The following is a 20,499-nucleotide window of genomic DNA, read 5'->3' on the forward strand; positions in this document are numbered from 1 at the left end:
TTTTTTTAAAGATTTTATTTATTTATTTGACAGAGATAAAGAGAGCACAAGTAGGCAGAACAGCAAGCACAGGGAGAGGGAGAAGCAGGCTCCCCACTGAGCAGGGAGCCCGATGCGGGGTTCGATCCCAGGACCCCGGGGACCAAGACCCGAGCCAAAGGTAGCCACCCAAACGACTGAGCCATCCAGGCACCGCAAGCATGATATATTTAAAATCAAGGCTTATATGCAGAATATGAACACTTCACACTGAAATTTAGAACACTTCCTCATACAATCTTCAGACATTTTGGTCACTAGCATTTCCATTTGAGTACTCCCAGTTTCATAAGTTAACATACCAAACTTACAGACATCCAAACAACATTCTGACTTTTACAAACTGCTTTCAGAGTACTCTTAGTAGTCCAACTCTGTTGCTGCCAGCCAGCAACCATGGGCAGGACTGCACTATTGAGAAAAAGTATTCTCTAGTCCAGTTAAATTGTTGCTTATAAGGTAGATGAGTTAATAACAAAAGACATAAGTTTTCAACTGTGATGGGGTATTTTCTTAAATGTAAGTTAACTAGAGGAAAGAGTTGGGATCTAGCTGCCTCTGCCCTCCCTGCCTACCATTCACACACACACACACCACTGGCTTGCTAAATACTCTCCCATATTCCCCCGATTCTTCACTCCAGCTGTTCTTACCCTTATGTCTCTCAATGGCAATGAAGAAAGAATAGAAAGGAAGAAAAAGTATGCACAGATATGATCTTAACAGTTTCATTATCAGTTCTTACAGTAAAACTTTTTTCCCTCTCTATCCTTTATACCACTTGTGTATACACACACACACACACACACACACACACACAGTTATTTAGCAAAATGCCAATAAACTCCTAATAGGCTAGTTGGAAATGTGGCTAAAATATTATATTCCTGTAATAAAAAGGTGACTAAAACATTAATTTAAGTGTACAGTATTTTAAGACGAGTCAAATTTAAAAACTGGTATCGGCCAGCTTATATCATATATAAGTGCTGTTTATAGGACTGGAACTGCCTATAAATTATGTTATAGATGAGTAGTTTTAATTTACACTATAATTTGGAGAATATATCACTTTAGCATGAACATATTCAGATATGGTGTCAAACATTATTTTGTAGTAATATATTACTACAAAAGTAATATAGTAAAAGTAATGAATAAAGTATTATTATTGTTATTATTATTTTCACCTACATTTATAACAGTGCTAGTAACTTTTACAGAAAGAAGGAGCTCCAACTGTTGATCCCATCTCAATAACTATCTCCTAGAATGCGTAAAAATGGCTGCCAAGAAATCTGAAGAAATGTATTTTTTAATTTTTGTTTTATTTGATATTTTAAAAGTTAAAGTAGACTTGGGGCACCTGAGTGGCATAGTCTGTTAAGCGTCTCACTCTTGGTTTTGGCTTAGGTTGTGATCTAAGGGTCATGAGATCAAGTTCCATGTCTGGCTCTGCTTAACACTCTTTCTCCCTCTCCCATGGCCTCTCCTACTCGTGCTCTCTCTCTCAAATAAATAAATATTTTTTTAAAAGTTGGACTTGTTAGATATAGTATCATCAATCTCAAAAGCTTTTGAAAGTATCTGAAATGTCCATTCAAAACATGTACAAGTGTCTCATTAGATTTTTAAATAGTATCTGCTTGCAAAATAAATACAAGTTTTCATCATATCAATTTAGCTGTGATTCCCACTGGTTTGATTACAGTTTATTTTATGGGACAGGCTGCTATGAATTAGCTTGGTTTTACAACCCTTACTAATAATCTTGTACATACCAAAAAAACTGATTCTGAATTTCAAAAGGTCAATTTTCAAACCTTTAGAATACTGTGTTTTTTAGAAGGAGTGGTCTGCTACAGTTAGTTCAATGCAAAGTAATATTTGAAAAAACTGAATTAGGAAGACATTCATAATCAAGTTCATAATTTATTTTTTTTCTCCTTAAATTGTTACCCTTGATAAAACTCTCACAAATGGTCAAGAACAGAGTGAAAAGGGGAATAGATTAAATCCTTTAAAGACACTACAGAGACAGTTTCAGTTCTTAAAAACCAAAAAAAGAATACATGTGTGTTGGGTCGCCATGATGTACACTTAAACATCTTACAATTTTGTCAGTCATACCTGAATAAAGCTGAATTTTTAAAAATGCTCAGAAAAAGAATAGTCTTTAAAAAAAAAAAAAAAAAAAAAAGAAAAAGAATAGTCTAATCATAGATAAACAAGGTAAATAATAACAAAGGCAAGAAAATTTTTTAGTAAGATGAATTGCAGTAACTGAGACAAATGAAAGCTCTAGCGTAAGATGAAAGCAAGTCAACTGCTCCAGAGAAGAAAATTGTTCCTGACTGTAACACTAAAGAGACCCTTATCCCACTCCCAGGTCTTCATAGAGAAGACATGGTAATTAAAAAATAATGACCTCAGCAAACCTTCAGTATTTATAAACCTCCAGTCACCAAAGCTAATTTTTTTAAAAAATTTAAATGAGACACCCATGGGTGGCTCAGTCACTTAAGAGTCTGCCTTTGGCTCAGGTCATGATCCCAGGGTCCTGGGATCAAGTACTACCTTGGGCTGCTTGTTCAGCGGGGAGCCTGCTTCTCCTTCTGCCTGCAGCTCCCTCCCCCTACGCCCCAACCCCGCGCTTGTGCTCATGCTCTCTCTCTCTGATAAATAACTAAAGTATTAAACTTTAAAAAAAAATTAAATGAAAAATTTCAAATGCACAAAATTACAATTTAAAATGTAGAAGACCCTATCACAAGATAACAAAAGAAATCTAAGAGAAACCACTTAATATAGGATATTGAGAAGGACAGCCAGCTTCTCAACCAAAAAAACCCACCTATTTTAATATTTTCTGAAAGTGACAAGAGGCTATTGTCTTAGTGAAAGTTGAAACAAAGAAAAGAAGAAACATAGAAGTTTTAATGTGTTGCCAAAATGCTGGAAGAACAAGGAAGGAATGTTGCTAATATGGACTTTCTTTTCTCTAAAACTTTTAGCAAAAGTTAGACCATCCCAATATGTCAAAAAAAGGGGGTAAATGACAGCTTAAAAACCCAAAATGTATAGATCTACTCATAGACTGACTCAGTGTTTCCTGACCAGGGTTACCAACTAGCACTTATTTAAACAGGATATTTACAAAAGAATGTCTCTCAACCTCTTTCCTTTCTCTGTATTTCAAATTTAACTGAGAAGAAAGGATTTTTTTTTAAATTTTCAAGATAAGTTAAATAGGTCATTCAAGAGAATGTTAACTACACTTCTCAACTTTTTAATTACAATAACTCAAAAAGCCAGAAGAGCAATGAAAATGCTATTTTCTCTATTCAGTATTATAGTTCAACTAAACTGCACATAAATAAGCAATTAAACATCCTGATTAATTCCCAAGAAATGTAAGGAGAAGATACTAAAATAAATACTGTAAAGACATTTTCCATAAAGTAAACATAATGTGATTCTTAAGAAAACAGAGGGCCAGATACACATCTAGCCTGAACCAAGAAAAATGTAAGGCCATATAAATTATTACTGAGAAGTTTAGATTTCTTTCCTAAAAATAATTCCCCTAGATATTATATAAACATATGAACTTTTAAAAATGTTTTTAAAAGTACATAGCACTGTTTAGAACACACGAGTCATAAAATATGAACCAGACTGTGTAGATTCAAGTATAAACCTTAGTCATCAATTTAACTAGGAATCTTTCTTGGAAATTTCCAAAGTGTTTTAAATTTGACTTTTTTTGAGAACTCTATTTACTATAAAAATGCTCATGATATTATATCCTCTAAAGTAAATGATCAGAGAGGAGAAATTATCTGGTGATCCTGAAAGAACTGGGAGATCACTACAACTGAAGCCTTCAATGAAGATAGTTAAAAATGGGAAACAGGGGGTGTCTGGGTGGCTCAGTGGGAAAAAAAAAAAGAGAAACAGTAACTACTTCTATCAGAAAATTATTCTTGAGCAGAGTTCCCCCAAATCCAACAGACAAAACAGGTTAAGCCTAAAGTTTCATGTCTATCCTTCTATCTACACACATCACCACCAAATTCTACAGTTCATTCCTTCCCAGTTTCCTCTTCCATCCTTACACAACTCATACTTTCCACTCCTCTGAATACCATTCTACTTTGTCACTCCCACAACATATTATGTTGTTTCATGTCTTCAAACCTTCAAGGAATGCCCTTTTCCAGCTCCACTGGTTCATCAAGCAAACCATTATTTATCTTCCAAAATTATACCGAGGTATCACCTCTTTTTCTGTTTTCTCAGAACTGCTAATCCCTAAAATAAGACTTATGTATTGTCTCTATGCTACTTGTATATCTTATTAAAAAACATGTATCATTATACCAATTTCATTATATTACAATTAATTATTTACATGGTCTCTCTCCCCTACCAGAATATAAACTCATGATTGCGCCTAAAAACTTTATTTATGTGCAGACCCTAGGTACTATTCCACTAACCACATGGATAACTGTATGATTAAGAATGTATTTCGGTAAAAGGTAAACCAAGAGAGAAAAGGCAGTGTAGAAGAGACTGCAAACTTCCCAATATCCACTTTCCTCTTCTTTTTTACAACAAAACCCTACTCCTACTGGAATTCTAGCTATGCACACAACTTCTCATTATAAGGCTGTGTTATTTACCTCTCCCTCCTGAAATATGTGCCTAAACTTGGGACAGTGACTGTGACACAGAGTACTACAATTTCCAAATCACCTCCCACCTAAAAACAAACTATTTTTCACTTTTCTCACTTCCCAAGGGCCAGAATGAGGGAATGACTACAACCCTGTTTAACAGTGCAGTCAACATTATCCTAGAGGACAACAAAGGTCCTCTAGGTAAAACACAAAAATAGTAAGTAGATATTTTTTTAAAGATTTTATTTATTTATTTGAGAGAGAGAGAGAACAAGCACTGGGGAGGGAAAGAGTGGGAGAGAGAAAGAGAGAGAGAGAGAGAGATTGAGAAGCAGACTCCCCACTGAGCAGGGAACCCAGATGCAGGGTCTGATTCCAGGACCCCAGGATCATGACCTGAGCCAAAGGAAGATGTATAAGCAACTGAGCCACCCAGGTGCCCCAGGAAGCATATTTTTTAAATAAAATTAGTTAGAAATATAATAATATAATAGTTAGAAATATAATTACTGACTATAAAAAAGAAGGAACTAGATTGTAGTAGATCTATGCAATGAAAAGTCAGAAAGTATTAGAATCCTGTTAACTCTATTTGAAAATAAGACTGTCTGTAACTAGACTGAATTCCCTCTGAAGGAAGGCCCTCTTCATCTTTGCATCCCGAAGTCTACCATATACCTGACATTTTAGTGGGTTTTTCAAATCCAAAGAAAAACATAAATGTGAGGTAAATATTTTTTTAGAATTATTTTTTTTGAGCTAGCTCTGTAAGTGATAGTCCAGAAATAAAAAGAAGCACTAAAAAAAAAAAATCACAGATTGGGAAAAGTTAAGAACTATTCAATAATTTTATTTAATTTTCTACCATTTATGATATATAATTATATTTTCTGCAAATATATTTAGAGTATCTCTGGATAATAATAAACTGCTATTATTAATGCTTTCAGGAAGAGAAGTGGAGGACTAGAGGTAGAAGGGAGACTTGTTTCACAGTATATTTTTTAGTACTTTTTAAATTTTCTATCGTGTATATGTAATTACATTTTTTTCAATTTGTTCTTTAAAAATCACCATTTACCCGATTAGACAATAAGCCTAAATAAATTCTGACCGTTGGTGCGGAAAGAAAAAAGAAAGAGTTAGAATCCCCATGTTTTAAGTAATAAATAATATAAAAATACTGAATACTTTTTAATCATTGTTAGGATTACTTTTAATTAAGAAGTATATTAAAAATTAGGAGTAATGACAAAGAATAAAGCTATAATGAACAGTTTCTAAATCAGCAGAGGTAAAAGAATGAAGCAAATTCTACCAATTGAAAAAGAGAAGTAAAATAACAAGACATAAATAAAAAAGAGGAGAATAAGGACAAATAAAAAATCAAAACTAATCAGAGTTGATTTTTGAAACTAACTATTCATAGTTTATAAAAATAATACCTAGAATAATAAAAAATTTTATTTAACAAAAAGCAAGAAGCAAAAACTAACCAAATTACCAGAAAAAACTGAAAAATTCACAATGATGGGGGAAAATTTTAACAAATGTGTATCACAAAAGGAAAGATCTAGAGGTATAAATATACAGCAGATATAACCAATAAAGTCAACAAATTTAACAAAGAATTCTATACTGAACACATACAGAACATGCATTCTTTTCTGTTACATATACTAAAATAATGAAAAGACAAGCTACAAATGAGAGATCTGTAATATTTATAACTGACCAAGAATAGTCTCCAAAATTTAAAAAGAATTCACAGACACACATTTCCACCAACCACAGCCCTCTCCCTGTCCCACCAAAAAGAGTGAATACAAAAGGTAGTTAATTCTTAAGCAAAAAACATTTGGTGGTCAATTATATCAAGACCCAATTCTCAGTACTAAGGAATGATTAAATTAAAACAATAATAAAAATAATATTTCTTACTCATTACACTGGAAAAATTAAAAGGTAAAAATTACTAGATGTTGGCAAGGATGTGTTAAAAAAAAAAAAAAAGAGTTCTCATGCACTGCCAATGGGAATATTAACTATCCAATCACATCATTAAGTATTGGGAAGATGAAGACAGCCAGGCCTAAGAGCCATCACTCTTAGGCATATACCAAGAACTCTCCATGGTTGACAAAGAAACACAAAAAAGATAGTCATTACAGTATTGTTTTTACTAGCATAAAACTAAACAATGTATATGTCTTTCAATAGAAAATAGGAGAAGAGATAAACATTCCATTGTATTCATAGAATTCCATCCCATTCATACAGTTAAGTAACGTACAGGACCTATAAATTTATGCTGAACAAAAGCAAGCAAGTCACAAAAGAGTTTGTAATATATAGGTCATTAATACAGACTGTGAAATAATGGAAAAATAAATACTAGTTACAGACAGAGACATCTATGTGCCAGTAGTTTAAAAACATAAATACCAAAACATGCTGGAATCAAGAGAGTGGCTACAGTGGCATGAGGAAAGAGAATGAGATCAGGAAGGAGTATACGAGTACCTCAACTGTACAGGTAATGTTTTATTACTCTAAAAACTAAACCCAAACAGTAAAAATTTAACACTTGATAAATTTGGAGGTGGATACAAAGGTTTTCATTATATTGCTTTCTAGAGCTTTTTATGTGTTTATAATTTTTTTTAAAGCAAAACAAAAACTCTGATTCAATAAAATACACTCAGACTTCTCACATATGTTAAAATAAATGCCACCAAAGTAGAAGTTTATAAAAGTGTACCTAATTTCTTTTATGAGACTGACAGGCTGCCCGCTGCGCTGAGGGCTCTCCTAATTTCTTTTAATTGGAATCCAATGAAGAAGCTCTGAAGTGCTCAAGTATGATAAAATGATCATAAAAAATACAAAGATATTACAATGAAAGCTTCAACTTAAAGCAATTGATATATTAAAAATGGTAATATCAGCTATACTTTTATAAAGACTTGTAACAATTACACTGTGTGCAGAGATGAGAAACTAAAACAGTAATTTTTAAAAAAAATACAAGAATACAAACAATACCTTGGATGCACGAATCTGCCTGTGAACATCTGTTAGTTGCTGGATTTTGTACTCTAGTTCTGAAATCTGGGCTTGAAGCCATGTCCATCGGCTGCCAACTCTCGCTCTGTCCACAAGCCACTTCCATTCAGTACTACAGTTACTGTGAATGAGACAAACACTGTTAGTCAAAGAACAAAGGCAATCAAGTTTTCACAGACCACTTTAATAAATTCTTTGGCTCCTGTCATATAATCCAAATTCCTTTATACAACATCTAATTACATGAAAGAACCTCATATCAACTCTTATCAAAGAAAAATATTTAACTTCCCTATCTATCCCATAAACACTTGTTTTTATTATTACATATCCAGTAATAAGATAATCTCCTCTGCTACTTAACATTTTATTAAGGGCTGAAATAGGAGTGGGCTACCAAATGAAAGGACACAGTAATGATACTACTAACACCATGTAAAAACTGTTACATGAAGCTTCTATATGTAAGCAGAAGTATCAGATAACTCACTTGAACTGTGCTAGATATAAATCTATGTAATAAACCAGAGTACTCAATTTTATTATATGCAATCTTTATTTGTTAAAACAGTAGTCACTGTTAGCTAATTAAACACCTAAACTCAATTTAAATATATTATCAAAAAGTATCAAAAATATGGCTGCTCTACCTTTCAAGTAAGTATACCAAATATATAGGCCTTGAAATATTTATTAAGATAAATAGTTTATAAAAACCTGATTCCTAGGGGCACCTGGGTGGCTCAGTTTGTTATGCATCTGCCTTCAACTCCAGTAGTAACCCCAGGATCTTGGGGTCGAGCCACACATCAGGCTCCCTGATCATCATGGAGCCGGCTTGTCCCTCTCCCTCTGCCCTGCTTGTGCTCTCTCTCTTGAATAAATAAATAAAATCTTTAAAACAAAAGGGTGGGGTGGGGGTCGGGTGAGGGATGCCTGGGTGGTTCAGTCAATTAAGTATCTGCCTTTGGCCCAGGCTATGATCCCAGGCTGTTGGGATCGACTCCCATATAAGGATCCTTGCCCAGCAAGGAGCCTGCTTCTCCCTCTCCCTGCTGCTTCCCTGTTTGTTTGCTCTCTCTGACAAATAAGTTAAAAACTAATAATAATAAAATAGATTTAAAAAATAAACCTGATTCCCAGGATTCACAGCCCAAAGATAAGAATTTATATAGACTTTTCTGTCATGCATTTTTGAAAATAAGGGTTGAACCCTAGCTCCTCTATCTTTTGGCAAGGATACTATTCTAATCCATAGTTTGTAAGATAACAAATTAATTACTTTATGAAAATATTCTTACCACTCCAAATAGAAAACAGTTATTTGGAATAATTAATTAAGAGCTTCAGATTACAAAAGAAAACATGACAGAAATTGAAGATAAAAATGAAAACCAACAAATGCTTCATGGCAGAACACAAACTTTATGAAAAACTTGCCCATAAATTACATTTACTGTCAAAACCCATAGAATGTACAACACCAAGAGTGAATCCTCATGTAAAGTATGGACTTTAAGTGGTAACTATTTATCAGTTTAAGTTCATAGATTGTTACAAATGCACTACTTTTGTATGCAGTATAATGATGGAGAGGTTCTATCAGTGTAGGGACAGGGAATATATAGGAACTCTTGCATTTTCTGCTTAATTTTGCTAGGAATCTAAAACTGTCCATTAGTTTTACACTTGAACCATAATTGAATGTCTCCCATACAAACTTAAGGCAGAGAAAACTTATCCTAAAAAATAATTTACTGGGGTGCCTGGTGGCTCGGTTGGTAAAGCATGTGACTGTTGATCTTGGGGTTGTGAGTCTGAGCCCCATGTCGGGTGGGGAGAGGACTTGAAAAAAAAATTTTTTTTAAGATTATTTATTTATTTATTTGACAGACAGAGATCACAAGCTGGCAGAGAGACAGGCAGAGAGAGAGAAGCAGGCTCCCCGTGGAGCAGAGAGCCCAATGCAGGGCTCAATCCCAGGACCCTGGGACCATGACCTGAGCTGAAGGCAGAGGCTTTAACCCACTGAGCCACCCAGGCGCCCCGACTTAAAAATATTTTTTAAAATAAAATAATAAAAGATCATTTGTTGTGATGAGCACTGAAACTGCTCACCTGAATCACTGAAATGCACACCTGAAATGAATAATACACTGTACATTAACCGGAATTTAAATAAAAACTTACAGAAATAAAATACAATTTGTCAGAGAAACAGAATAAATTATTATAGCTTCACTGTATAGAATATATTTATTATAACAGTATTTTACATTAAATCAATGTCCCTAAGAGTTATTTTTTTTTTTTAATCCACTTGAGAGAGAGAGTGTGTAAGCAGGGTGGAGGGCAGCAAAAGGAGAGGGAGAAGCAGACTCCCTGCTGAGCAGGGAGCCCCATGCAGGACTTGATCCCAGGATCCTAGGATCATAACCCAAACTGAAGGCAGACACTTAACCAATTGAGCCACCCAGGTGCCCCAAGAAATGTTCTTAAGATTCTAATTGCACACAATATGATTGAGGAGACCTTCATATAGGTTAAGAATTCTCTTAGTATTATATATTCTGTCTATATGTATTATGTTTTATATATTACATGCATTATGTATTTGGCTTATAGTCATTATTGTGCTTTTAAATTTGACACATTTTTAAATCATATTTTTATAGTTATGAAAATAACAAAAGAGAATGCTTATTCAAAATAATATTAAAATGGAGAGGCACTTGGCCGGCTCAGTCAGAGAGGCATGCAACTCTTGATTTAGGATTTTGAGTTCAAGCCCCACGCTGGGTATAAAGATTACTTAAACAAACAAATAAACAAGCCTTAAAAAAATAATATTAGCTTTTCCTTTTTGTGGCCATTGTTGAAGTGCCAGCAGCCACAATGAAGTTTAACCCCTTTGTGACTTCTGATGAGAGCAAGAACTGTAAAGAGCACTTCAGTGCATCTCCCCACATTTGCAGGAAGATTTTGTCTTCCCCTTTTTCTAAAAAGCTGAGACAGAAGTACAATGTTCCATCCATGCCCATCCAAAAGGATGAAATACAGGCTGTGTGAGGATACTACAAAGGTGAGCAAATGGGCAAAGTAGTCCAGGTTTACAGGAAGAAATACGTCATCTACACTGAACGAATATACAAGAAGGCAAAAGGCACAACTGTCCATGTGGGCACTCAGCCTAGCAAGATGGTTATCACTAGACTAAAACTGGACAAAGACTGCAAAAAGATAAAGCCAAATCTCACCAAGCAGGAAAGGAAAAGGGCAAATATAGGGAAGAAACAATTGAGAAGATACGGGAATAAAGTAATCTTATATACAACTTTAAATAAAAACTGTTAAGTGGCTGGGTGGCTCATTTGGTTCAGCCTCTGCCTTCTGCTCAGGTCGTGATCCCAGGGTCGTAGGATCAAGCCCTGGGGGTGGGTGTCTGCTTCTCCTGCTCCCACCCCACCCCGGGCGTGCACACGCTCTCTCTCAAATAAAATCTTTAAATAAATAAAAACCGTTAAAATGAAAAAATATTAAAATAGATACTATTATCTATTATTCATAGATAATACTTAACACCAACTACCAATCATGAAATTAGTGAGAAAGGCAAGGGCTATGGCACATAGCAACTGTACAGGTTAATGGTAAAGTGTTGGATTTTATGCAAAAAGGAAGGGTTTTTTTTTGTTTTCTGTTTGTTTGTTTGTTTAAGATTCCACTCATTTATTTGACACACAGAGATAATGAGAGAGAGAGAGCATAAGCAGGAGGAGCAGCAGGCAGCACAAGAGGGAGAGGCAGGCTCCCCAGTGAGCCTGAAAGGCGACTCAATCCCAGCACTCCAGGATCACAACTCAAACCAAAGGCAGCAGCCCAACCAACAAAACCACCCGAGGTGCCCCCAAAAAGAAAATTATTAGCAAGGCAATAAAAAAAAGCTTTTTTTTTTCCCCAAGCACTCTGGTTACTAGGTAGAGAAAGCATTACAGTGCGATATGAGAAGAAATGAGGAAATCGGTTAGGATGCAACTATAGTAATCAGTGTGTGGTACAGATAAGTGTGATCTCCAAATAGTTCATGTGCTATCCTACATTTCCCAGCCGCCTTTGCACTTAGGTTGGAGCCATGTGACTAATTCTGACCAATGCATTATGAGCTAGGGACCTAGTCATTTCCAGTCTATCAACCTTCAAAGCCACTAGTGCAGACAGCATCTCTACAAGATGTGGGAGATCAGCCTAAACCACACTGGCTTTTACGTAAACCACAGCAAACACTGGCTGTGTTAAACCTCCGAGCTTAGGGGCGCCTCAGTGGCTCAGCTGTTTAAGCATCTGCCTTTAGCTGGGGTCAGGATCCAACCTGGCATCAGACTCCTTGCTCAGCAGGGAGCCTGCTTTTCCCTTTGCCTGCCGCTCCCCGCTGCTTGGGCTCTCTGACAAATAAACAAATAAAATCTAAAATAAAAACAAAACCAAAACAAAACACTGAGATTACAAGGTTAATTGTTACTCTAGAGCCCAATCTAACTAAAACACTGAATAAAAAATGAAAATGCCATTAACGAAGAAGGGAGGGTGGATCAAGAAGAGAAGAAGGTAAGAGGATGGATTCAAGGTTCACTTTAAAGCTGAAAGGATCCCAATCCCAGATTTCAACCTATACTATGAAGCTACAGTAACCGAAACACAGCATGGTTCTGGCACAAAAACAGACACATAAGTCAAAAGGACAGAATAGAGTCCAGAAATAGACCCATGCTCATATGATCAATTAATCTATGAAAACACAGGCAAGAATTTACAATTGGGAAAACAGTTTCTTTAATAAATGGTATTGGGGAAACTAGACAGCCACAGGCAATAGAATGAAACTAGACCATTTTCTTACACTATACACAAAAATAAGCTCAAAATGGATTAAAAACTTAAATGTAAGACCCGCATCCATAAAACTCCTAAAAGAAAACACAGGCAATTATCTCTTGGTCACTGGACTTAACAAAAAGCAAATATTGTATTGGGACTACTTTAAACTAAAAACTTTTGTATAACAAAGGAAACCATCAACAAAACAAAAAGGGAACCTACCAAATGGGAGAGGATATTTGCAAATGATACATCTGAAAAGTGGTTAATGTTCAAAATATATAAAGAATTCATACAACCAAAGAAACTAATAATCACATTTTAAAATGGGCAAATGACCTCAACACCAAAGAAACTAATAATCAGATTTTAAAATGGGCAAACGACCTCAATAGACATTTTTTTCAAAGAAGTTTTGTTTCAATATCACTAATCATAAGAGAAATAAAATCAAAACCACAATGAGATATTGCCTCACACCAGTCAAAATGGCTGGTATCAAAAAGACAAGAATAGGGCGCCTGGTTGGCTCAGTGGTTTAAGCCGCTGCCTTCGGCTCAGGTCATGATCTCAGGGTCCTGGGTTTGAGTCCCGCATTGGGCTCTCTGCTCAGCGGGGAGCCTGCTTCCTCCTCTCTCTCTCTGCCTGCCTCTCTGCCTACGTGAGATCTCTGTCAAATAAATAAATAAAATCTTTAAAAAAAAAAAAAAAAGACAAGAATAAACGTTGGTCAGAATATGGGGAAAAGGAAACTCTCATGATGTTGGTAGGAATGTAAATTGGTGCAGCCACAATGGAAAATAGTATGGAGGTTCTTCAAAAAATTGAAAATAGAAAGATCCTGTAGTTCCACTGCCAGACATTTACCAAAGAAAATAAAAACACCAATTCAAAAAGATATATATGTACCCCTATATTTACTATAGCATTATTTACAATAGCCAAGATAGGGAAGTAACCTAAGTGCCCACTGATAGGTAAATGGATAAATATGGCTCTCCCTCTCTCTCACTTGCACGTGCACGCTCTCTCTCTCTCTCTCTCTCTCACACACACACACACACACACACACACACACACAGGAATATTACTCAGCCATAAAAAAGAACAAAATCTTGCCATTTTGAAAACACAGATAGAGCTATAGGGTATTATACTAAGTGAAGTAAGTCAGGTACAGAAAGGCAGATACCATATGATTTCACTTACATGTAGAATCTAAAAAAGAACTTAACAAACAAAACTGAAACAGACTAATAAATACAGAGAACAAACTGGTTGTTGCCAGAGGAGAGGAGGTTGGGGGATGGGAAGAACAAGTTAAGGGGATTAAGAGCACAAATTTCAAGTTCTAAAACAATGAGTCATAGACATAAAAAAGGGTACAGCACAGGGAATATAGTCAATAATATTGTAATAACTTTGTATGGTGACCTATGGTACCAACACTTAACCAGTGGTAAGCACTGCATAATGTATAAAACTGTGGAACCACTATGTAGTACATCTGAAAGTAATGTAACACTGTTCATCACCTATGCTTCAATTAAAAAAATAACTTTTTTTTTTTTTAAAGAAAGTATAATAGACAATGGGCCAGCCTTGGTAAATGGACCTCAGTTTGCTAATTCCAGATGTAGAGGATATTTTTACAAGATTCCAGTGCTTCCCAATGGATTATGACTTCCTTTAATGAAGTAACTGTTCAAATCTTTGGCTCCTATTTATTTGGGTTATCTTTTTATTGTCATAAGGCCCATATCAGACTACGTGTATTTGAAATATTTGTAGTTCCCAGTCTATAGCCTGCCTTTCATTTTCCTAATAGTATCTTTTGAGCAAAAAAGATTCTAATCTCGATGAAGCCCAATTTATCAAATTTTCCTTTTATGGATATCTTCATGTCCTAAGAGACCTTTACCTAACACAAAGTCATAGATTCATTCATGTTTCTAAAAGTTCAAGGACTTTTAGAGTTTTGGCTTTTAGGCCTATAATCCAATTCAAGTTAATTTCTGTGTATGTGAGAATAAGAACCTGGATTCTTTCGGAGGGGGATATTTAGTTCCTGAACCATTTGTTGAAAGAGTCTACTATCCTTAAGTAGGAAAAAAAGAAAGAAAGAAAGAAAGAAAGAAAGGAAGGAAGGAAGGAAGGAAGAGGGAGGAAAGAACCCCAAACCAAAATCTTATCCTTGAATAGGTAAAAGACTGTATGAATACTACATTTATTTAACTATGTTTTTAAAACCCTTGCATAACAGAGGCACTTAGGTGGCTCAGTCAGTTAAGCATGGGAATCCTGATATTGGCTCAGGTCATGATCTTAGGGTTGTGGGATGGAGCCCATGAAAGACTCTGCACTTAGTGCAGAGTCTGCTTCTTTTTCTCTGCCCCTCCTCCTGCTCTCTCTCTCTCTAAAATAAATAAATAAAACTTTAAAAAATTTTTTTAAAAAATAAAAATCCTTGTATAACATCAAGCATTGACAGCTAGGGACATATAAATAAAGGAAATAAATGACATTTTAACTAATCCATAATACAGGGCCTTCAAGGAATGTGAAAACGAACCAACTGCTTCTCCATAACTGGCAGCAAAAAAATGTATTCCATTAAAAGTTCTAAGCCGCACAACTGAGAACGAACTTAGGAGCAAAGGTTAAACTAATTCCCAGCCAAATGCACTGTTTCGGGTGGTCTCAAGGTGGCAGTCACTGAATGCAGGAGAGTAGGATGGTCTGAGAAAAATAATGAATTAACTAGTCTACAGGCTCAACGGCTATAAAAAAACGAGATCTTTAGCAGTGATACTTTCACATGTGACTAGAGGCAAACAGAATGGAAATCCACATTTTTGAGGGAACTCCTATAGGAAAAAAATACCACAAACTTAACATCCTCTACCTGGGAAGCCCAAATACCCAACAGGAGACAAGGGGAGAATGCAGTACAGCCTCCACTTAAGGGTACACTCTCCAACATTCATTGCAGATATAAACACAAAGGAAAATGGATAAGGAATAATTCCCAAACAGCAAAGGCAAGAGGCTATGAGGACAAAAGACAAACCAATTTAGGATTCTACCAAGACCTTGCTGCACTTACAGAAGATGTCTTCTTAATTACTGTAAGGACCTATCATGTGTATTTCATTTTCTTTTCCTAGTGGGAATGTTTTATTGCAGCTTTCCTGTCTCTACTCCTATATACACACAAGAAACAAGAGGAATAAGAGGGTTGGGAAACTTGTCTATTCATTTATAGGTCACCACATCATAATTAACAATATATGGACATGACTAAAAGGCCATTACTCCACTGACTGAATATAGCTTTGAATTGTCATCCTTGAGGAATGGATGTGTGTTCTCTATGAGAAGGGAGTGTCTGGATATTTGGGTGACAAAGAGGTAAACTGAATAGACATCTTGTTTTCTGTCTCCTCTTTTTTTTTTTTTTAAAGATTTTATTTATTTGACAGAGATCACAAGTAGGCTGAGAGACAGGCAGAGAGAGAGGAGGAAGCAGGCTCCCTGCTGAGCAGAGAGCCCGATGCGGGGCTTGATCCCAGAACCCTGGGATCATGACCTGAGCTGAAAGCAGAAGCTTTAACCCACTGAGCCACCCAGGCACCCCAAGTCTTCTTTTTTTATACCAGAACCCTTTCAGTTACAGCTGAGCTCATGGTAGCTCGTATTTCCCAGTCTCACCAGCAGTTAGGTATATGTCACTAGGTCCTTAACATATCTCACTAGGTCCTTAACAATCAGATGTGAGCCAAATTAATGTGTGCAGCCTCTGGTCTTGGCATTAAAAAATGTGTGTGTAGGGCGCCTGGGTAGCTCAGATGGTAAAGCATCTGCCTTCACCTCGGGTCATGATCCCAGGATCCTCAGATCAAGTCCCATATCAGACCCCGTGCTCAGCGGGGAGCCTGCTTCTCCCTCTGCCTCAGTCTATCTCTCATGAATAAATAAAATCTTTTTGAAAAAAAGTTTGTGTTTTATTTTATTTTTTTATTTTTTAATTAACTAATTAATTAATTAATTCAGGAATTGCACTTCTTGGTATTTATCCAAATAAACTGAAAACATAAGTATTTACAGCAGTTTTATTCATAATTTCCAAAACCCGGAAGTTATCAAGACATCCTTCAATAGGTGACTAAATAAGTAAACTGTGGTACATCCAGACAGCAGAATATTATTCAGCACTAGAAATACAGTATCAAGTCAAGAAAAGACATCAAGAAAACTTAAATGCATATTACTAAGAGAAAGGCGGCAATCTGAAAAGGCTACATACTGTATAAATTCCAACCCTGTAACTCTAGAATGGGCAAAACTATGGAGATAGTAAAAAGATTAATGGTTGTCAGGGACTGGAAGGAGGGAAGAGTAAGAAGGCAGAACACTGAGGATCTGTAGGGCAGTGAAACTATTCTGTATGATACTACAATGGTAGGTATATGCCATATACATTTATCCAACCCACAGAATGTGTAATACCAAAAGTGAACCCTACTGTAAACTATGGACTTTGGGTGATAATAACGTGTCTGTACAGTACCACTGTGGTAGGGGACGTCAATAATGGGGAAGCTTATGCATGTTAAGAGACAAGGGAATTCTCTATACTTTCTCCTCAGTTTTGCTGTGAACCTAAAACTGCTCTAAAATTTATTTAAAATATATATATATATATATATGTAATAATGAGCTTATTTTCATTGAAGTACTACTTTGCTCAACAATGTCCAGACACCACAATATACCATTTTGTAGCTATTGCTCCATTTTGCAATAGCACTTGAATTTCTGCTCTTCTGTAAAAAACTGTAACTCGACCATCACTGTAAGTTCTCTAGGACTGTTTTTCATTCCACTTTCTCTGTGTCCCATTCAAGTAAAATGTAACAAAAACAGACTTTTCTCATCTATTTCTTAAGTGTAGAGAATTTAAAAATAAATATAAAAATAATTTGTCAACTTCACATTATACAAATATAAAGGTACTCTTATTTGCAATTAATGGCATGTTATTAGTCTTTTTACTCTCAATGTCACAATTAGTTTATACTCCTATTTATCCAGTTCCTCAATGGGAAATTCATCATCTGACTTTTTTTTTTTAACTTCTTTTCCTTTCCACTGGCAAAATAGGAAAGCACAAAGAAAACTATGAGTACTCATTTCTGTAGGTCTGCAAGAAACTACTCATTTTCTTTCAATCTAGAAAGATTAATCTGAGAGCTTCCAACTAAATATCAAGAGTTCTCTCCTTTCTTGGTGAATGGGGCACCTAAGTGGCTCAGTTAAGCAACTGCCTTCAGCTCAGATCATGATCTCAGGATCCTGGGATCCAGCAGGGTCCCTGCTCAGCGGGGAGTCTGCTTCTCCCCAACCTTCTGCCCCTTCACCCCATTCATGCTCTCTCTTTCTCTCAAATAAATACAACCTTTAAAAAACAGACTGCCAATTAACACCAAAGTAAAAACTCAAGGTAATTTGAATATATAGGGACTAATTTGGGGTAACAGAGACTTTTCTCTCCACACCCAAAAAACCTGGGTAATTTGGAAGATACTGTCCGTCTTCCTCAAATAAAATAAGACTTAACCATGTTTCTTCCTTTTTTACCACCCTGGAAGATCAGAATATGTCTGTGTCAACATCTGTGAGTTTTCCCATTCGCATCCTAGACGAAAGTAACTGATCGTTTCCCAGATGAGAAATGTTAGAACTCTAAGGTTGTACCACCAGATGAGAGGGAACATAATTGTAGCAGAGCCTATCAGTGACCGACCTATATCCCCTGACACTTACCAGTTCAGCATACAAAGACCTGACTTCCAAATGCCAGCCCCTGCATTTCTTTGACCCAGGGCTTTTTTGTTGTTACTTGAGCCTGCTTTGTCACCCAAATGGCAGAACAAAAGGGTGAAGGAATTGGACACAACCAGATACAATCTTCATCTAGTAACTGATGACCTGCTGTACAAATGCACCACTTTCCTCACCTCTCAGCCATGTATTTTATGCTGGCTCCCCAAGTTTCTCATGGAATAATTAAGCTCCAGTCTCTCACAATAGTAAATTGCTTGATAAGACACTCTTTATTAGCTTTCAAATCAGTACATTATGTATAGACACTTTATATTTAATGCTTCATCTACGTAGTTATCTCCAGAAATCTTTAATGAGTAGCAGATCAAAGAGGAATCTGATTCAAAGGTTTAAGAATAACATTAATCTCAGGGCACCAGGATTACTCAGCCAGAAGAGCATGTGACTCTTGATCTCAGAGTAGTGAGTTCAAGCCCCAGACTGGGTACAGAGATGACTTTTTAAAAAACTTAAAAAAAAAAAATAGTATTAATCTTTGTTCAGGGTCACAGAGCAAGCAGCCATGACTGTAACATAAGGAGGTCCAAAACTTGTGCTGCTTCACCAAAAGAACAGACACAGGGGGTGATTCTGTTTTTATAGTATAAGGATTATATCTCAAACCTACAAAAACCCTAAAATCCTATTTTCCTTTCCAAAGGAAAATGTTTTAAAAATTTTTTCTAATGCACACTAGTCTCTCAACCGAAAGTTATTTTTAAGAGAATTAGTAATGGCATTATGAATTAATCCACTGCCTACATTTTTGAAGGGTAAAGGGGCAAGTCAAATATATATTTTAAAAATATATATATACATATAAAAATATTTATTTGTTTGTTTATAATGACAATGGTGGGGTGCCTATGTGGCTCAGTCAGTTAAGTGTCTGCCTTCGGCTCAGGTCATGATCATAGGGTTCTGGAATCAAGTCCCACATTGGGCTCCCTGCTCTGCAGGGACCCTGCGTCTTTCTCCCTCTCCCTCTGCCTGCTGCTCTCCCTGTTTGTGCGTGTTATCTCTCTCTCTCTGCCCAATTAATAAAATCTTTTTAAAATTTAAAAATAAAAATAAAATAATGATAATGGTAAGGGCTAATGTGAGTGCTTTCCAATTTCCTAAAACCATTATATTCCTTCACAGCTAAATTTCCTAACCAAAATGAAGGAATTTGTTTTCCTATCAGGGTTTAAAAAAAAAAAAAAGGTAATAGAAAGCATTTATAATAATATAATCTAGGATTTTTAAGATAAATATAATAAATTTTACTTACCAATTTTTAAAAGTTACATATGTTAAATATTAAAACAGTCACTTTTAAAGGTCTATATTTCGTCATGTTGTATTTCATTCATTCATTCATTCACTGAATACACACTCACACTGGTTCTAAGATGTGTAAGATATATCTGGTGGCCAATTTGGTACTAGAGACAAAGGAAGAAAGTGGGGCAACAAAATAAAAATAAACTACAGAATGGAAGATGAAAAGATAAACATATCTTTCTTGGAGAGAAATTTCATAGATTGCCAAACCTAATTTTTGTATCTTCAAAACTGCATATTCAAATACAGAAAAATTCAATTAGTCAATAAATTAAAACACACACACAAACACACACACACTAAAAAGTAGACAACACGAGGTAGTAGGTATGCAATGACAGAAAAAGTAGTATTGGTTCTTCAGTTAATTAAAATTAAGTCGAAGTCAACTGTATTTGCCATTGTGGACCTTAAAATTAAATTGAGAAGTCTATTCATATTCAGTAGAGATAATGAAAATTTAATTATGTTAGCACTCAAAAATTTAGGTCCACAAAATGTATATTTTTACCTGTTTTATATTTAAGGTTTAATTCTGAACTTCATTCATAAAAATATTCATCTACATTTGAAAAGCCAATTTCTAAGAATTAAAGAATAATAATCTTAAAAAAATAAAAAA

General features: G+C 35.6%; 1 protein-coding gene and 1 pseudogene across 7 annotated transcripts in view; one reads left to right on the forward strand and one right to left on the reverse strand.

Annotated features, from left to right (window-relative positions):
• Positions 1-20,499, reverse strand: part of KANSL1L (KAT8 regulatory NSL complex subunit 1 like) — a 137,989-nt gene that overhangs the window by 94,983 nt on the left and 22,507 nt on the right. For all 7 annotated transcript variants that reach the window (XM_032354660.1, XM_032354662.1, XM_032354661.1 and 4 more), the window contains one exon: positions 7,770-7,911. In XM_032354660.1, the coding sequence (XP_032210551.1) occupies positions 7,770-7,911 (142 nt within the window). The remainder of the gene's footprint in view (positions 1-7,769; positions 7,912-20,499) is intronic.
• On the forward strand, positions 145-11,119 carry LOC116597223 (annotated as a pseudogene).

This window comes from Mustela erminea, chromosome 8 (assembly GCF_009829155.1).
Source record: "Mustela erminea isolate mMusErm1 chromosome 8, mMusErm1.Pri, whole genome shotgun sequence".
NCBI lineage: Eukaryota > Metazoa > Chordata > Mammalia > Carnivora > Mustelidae > Mustela > Mustela erminea.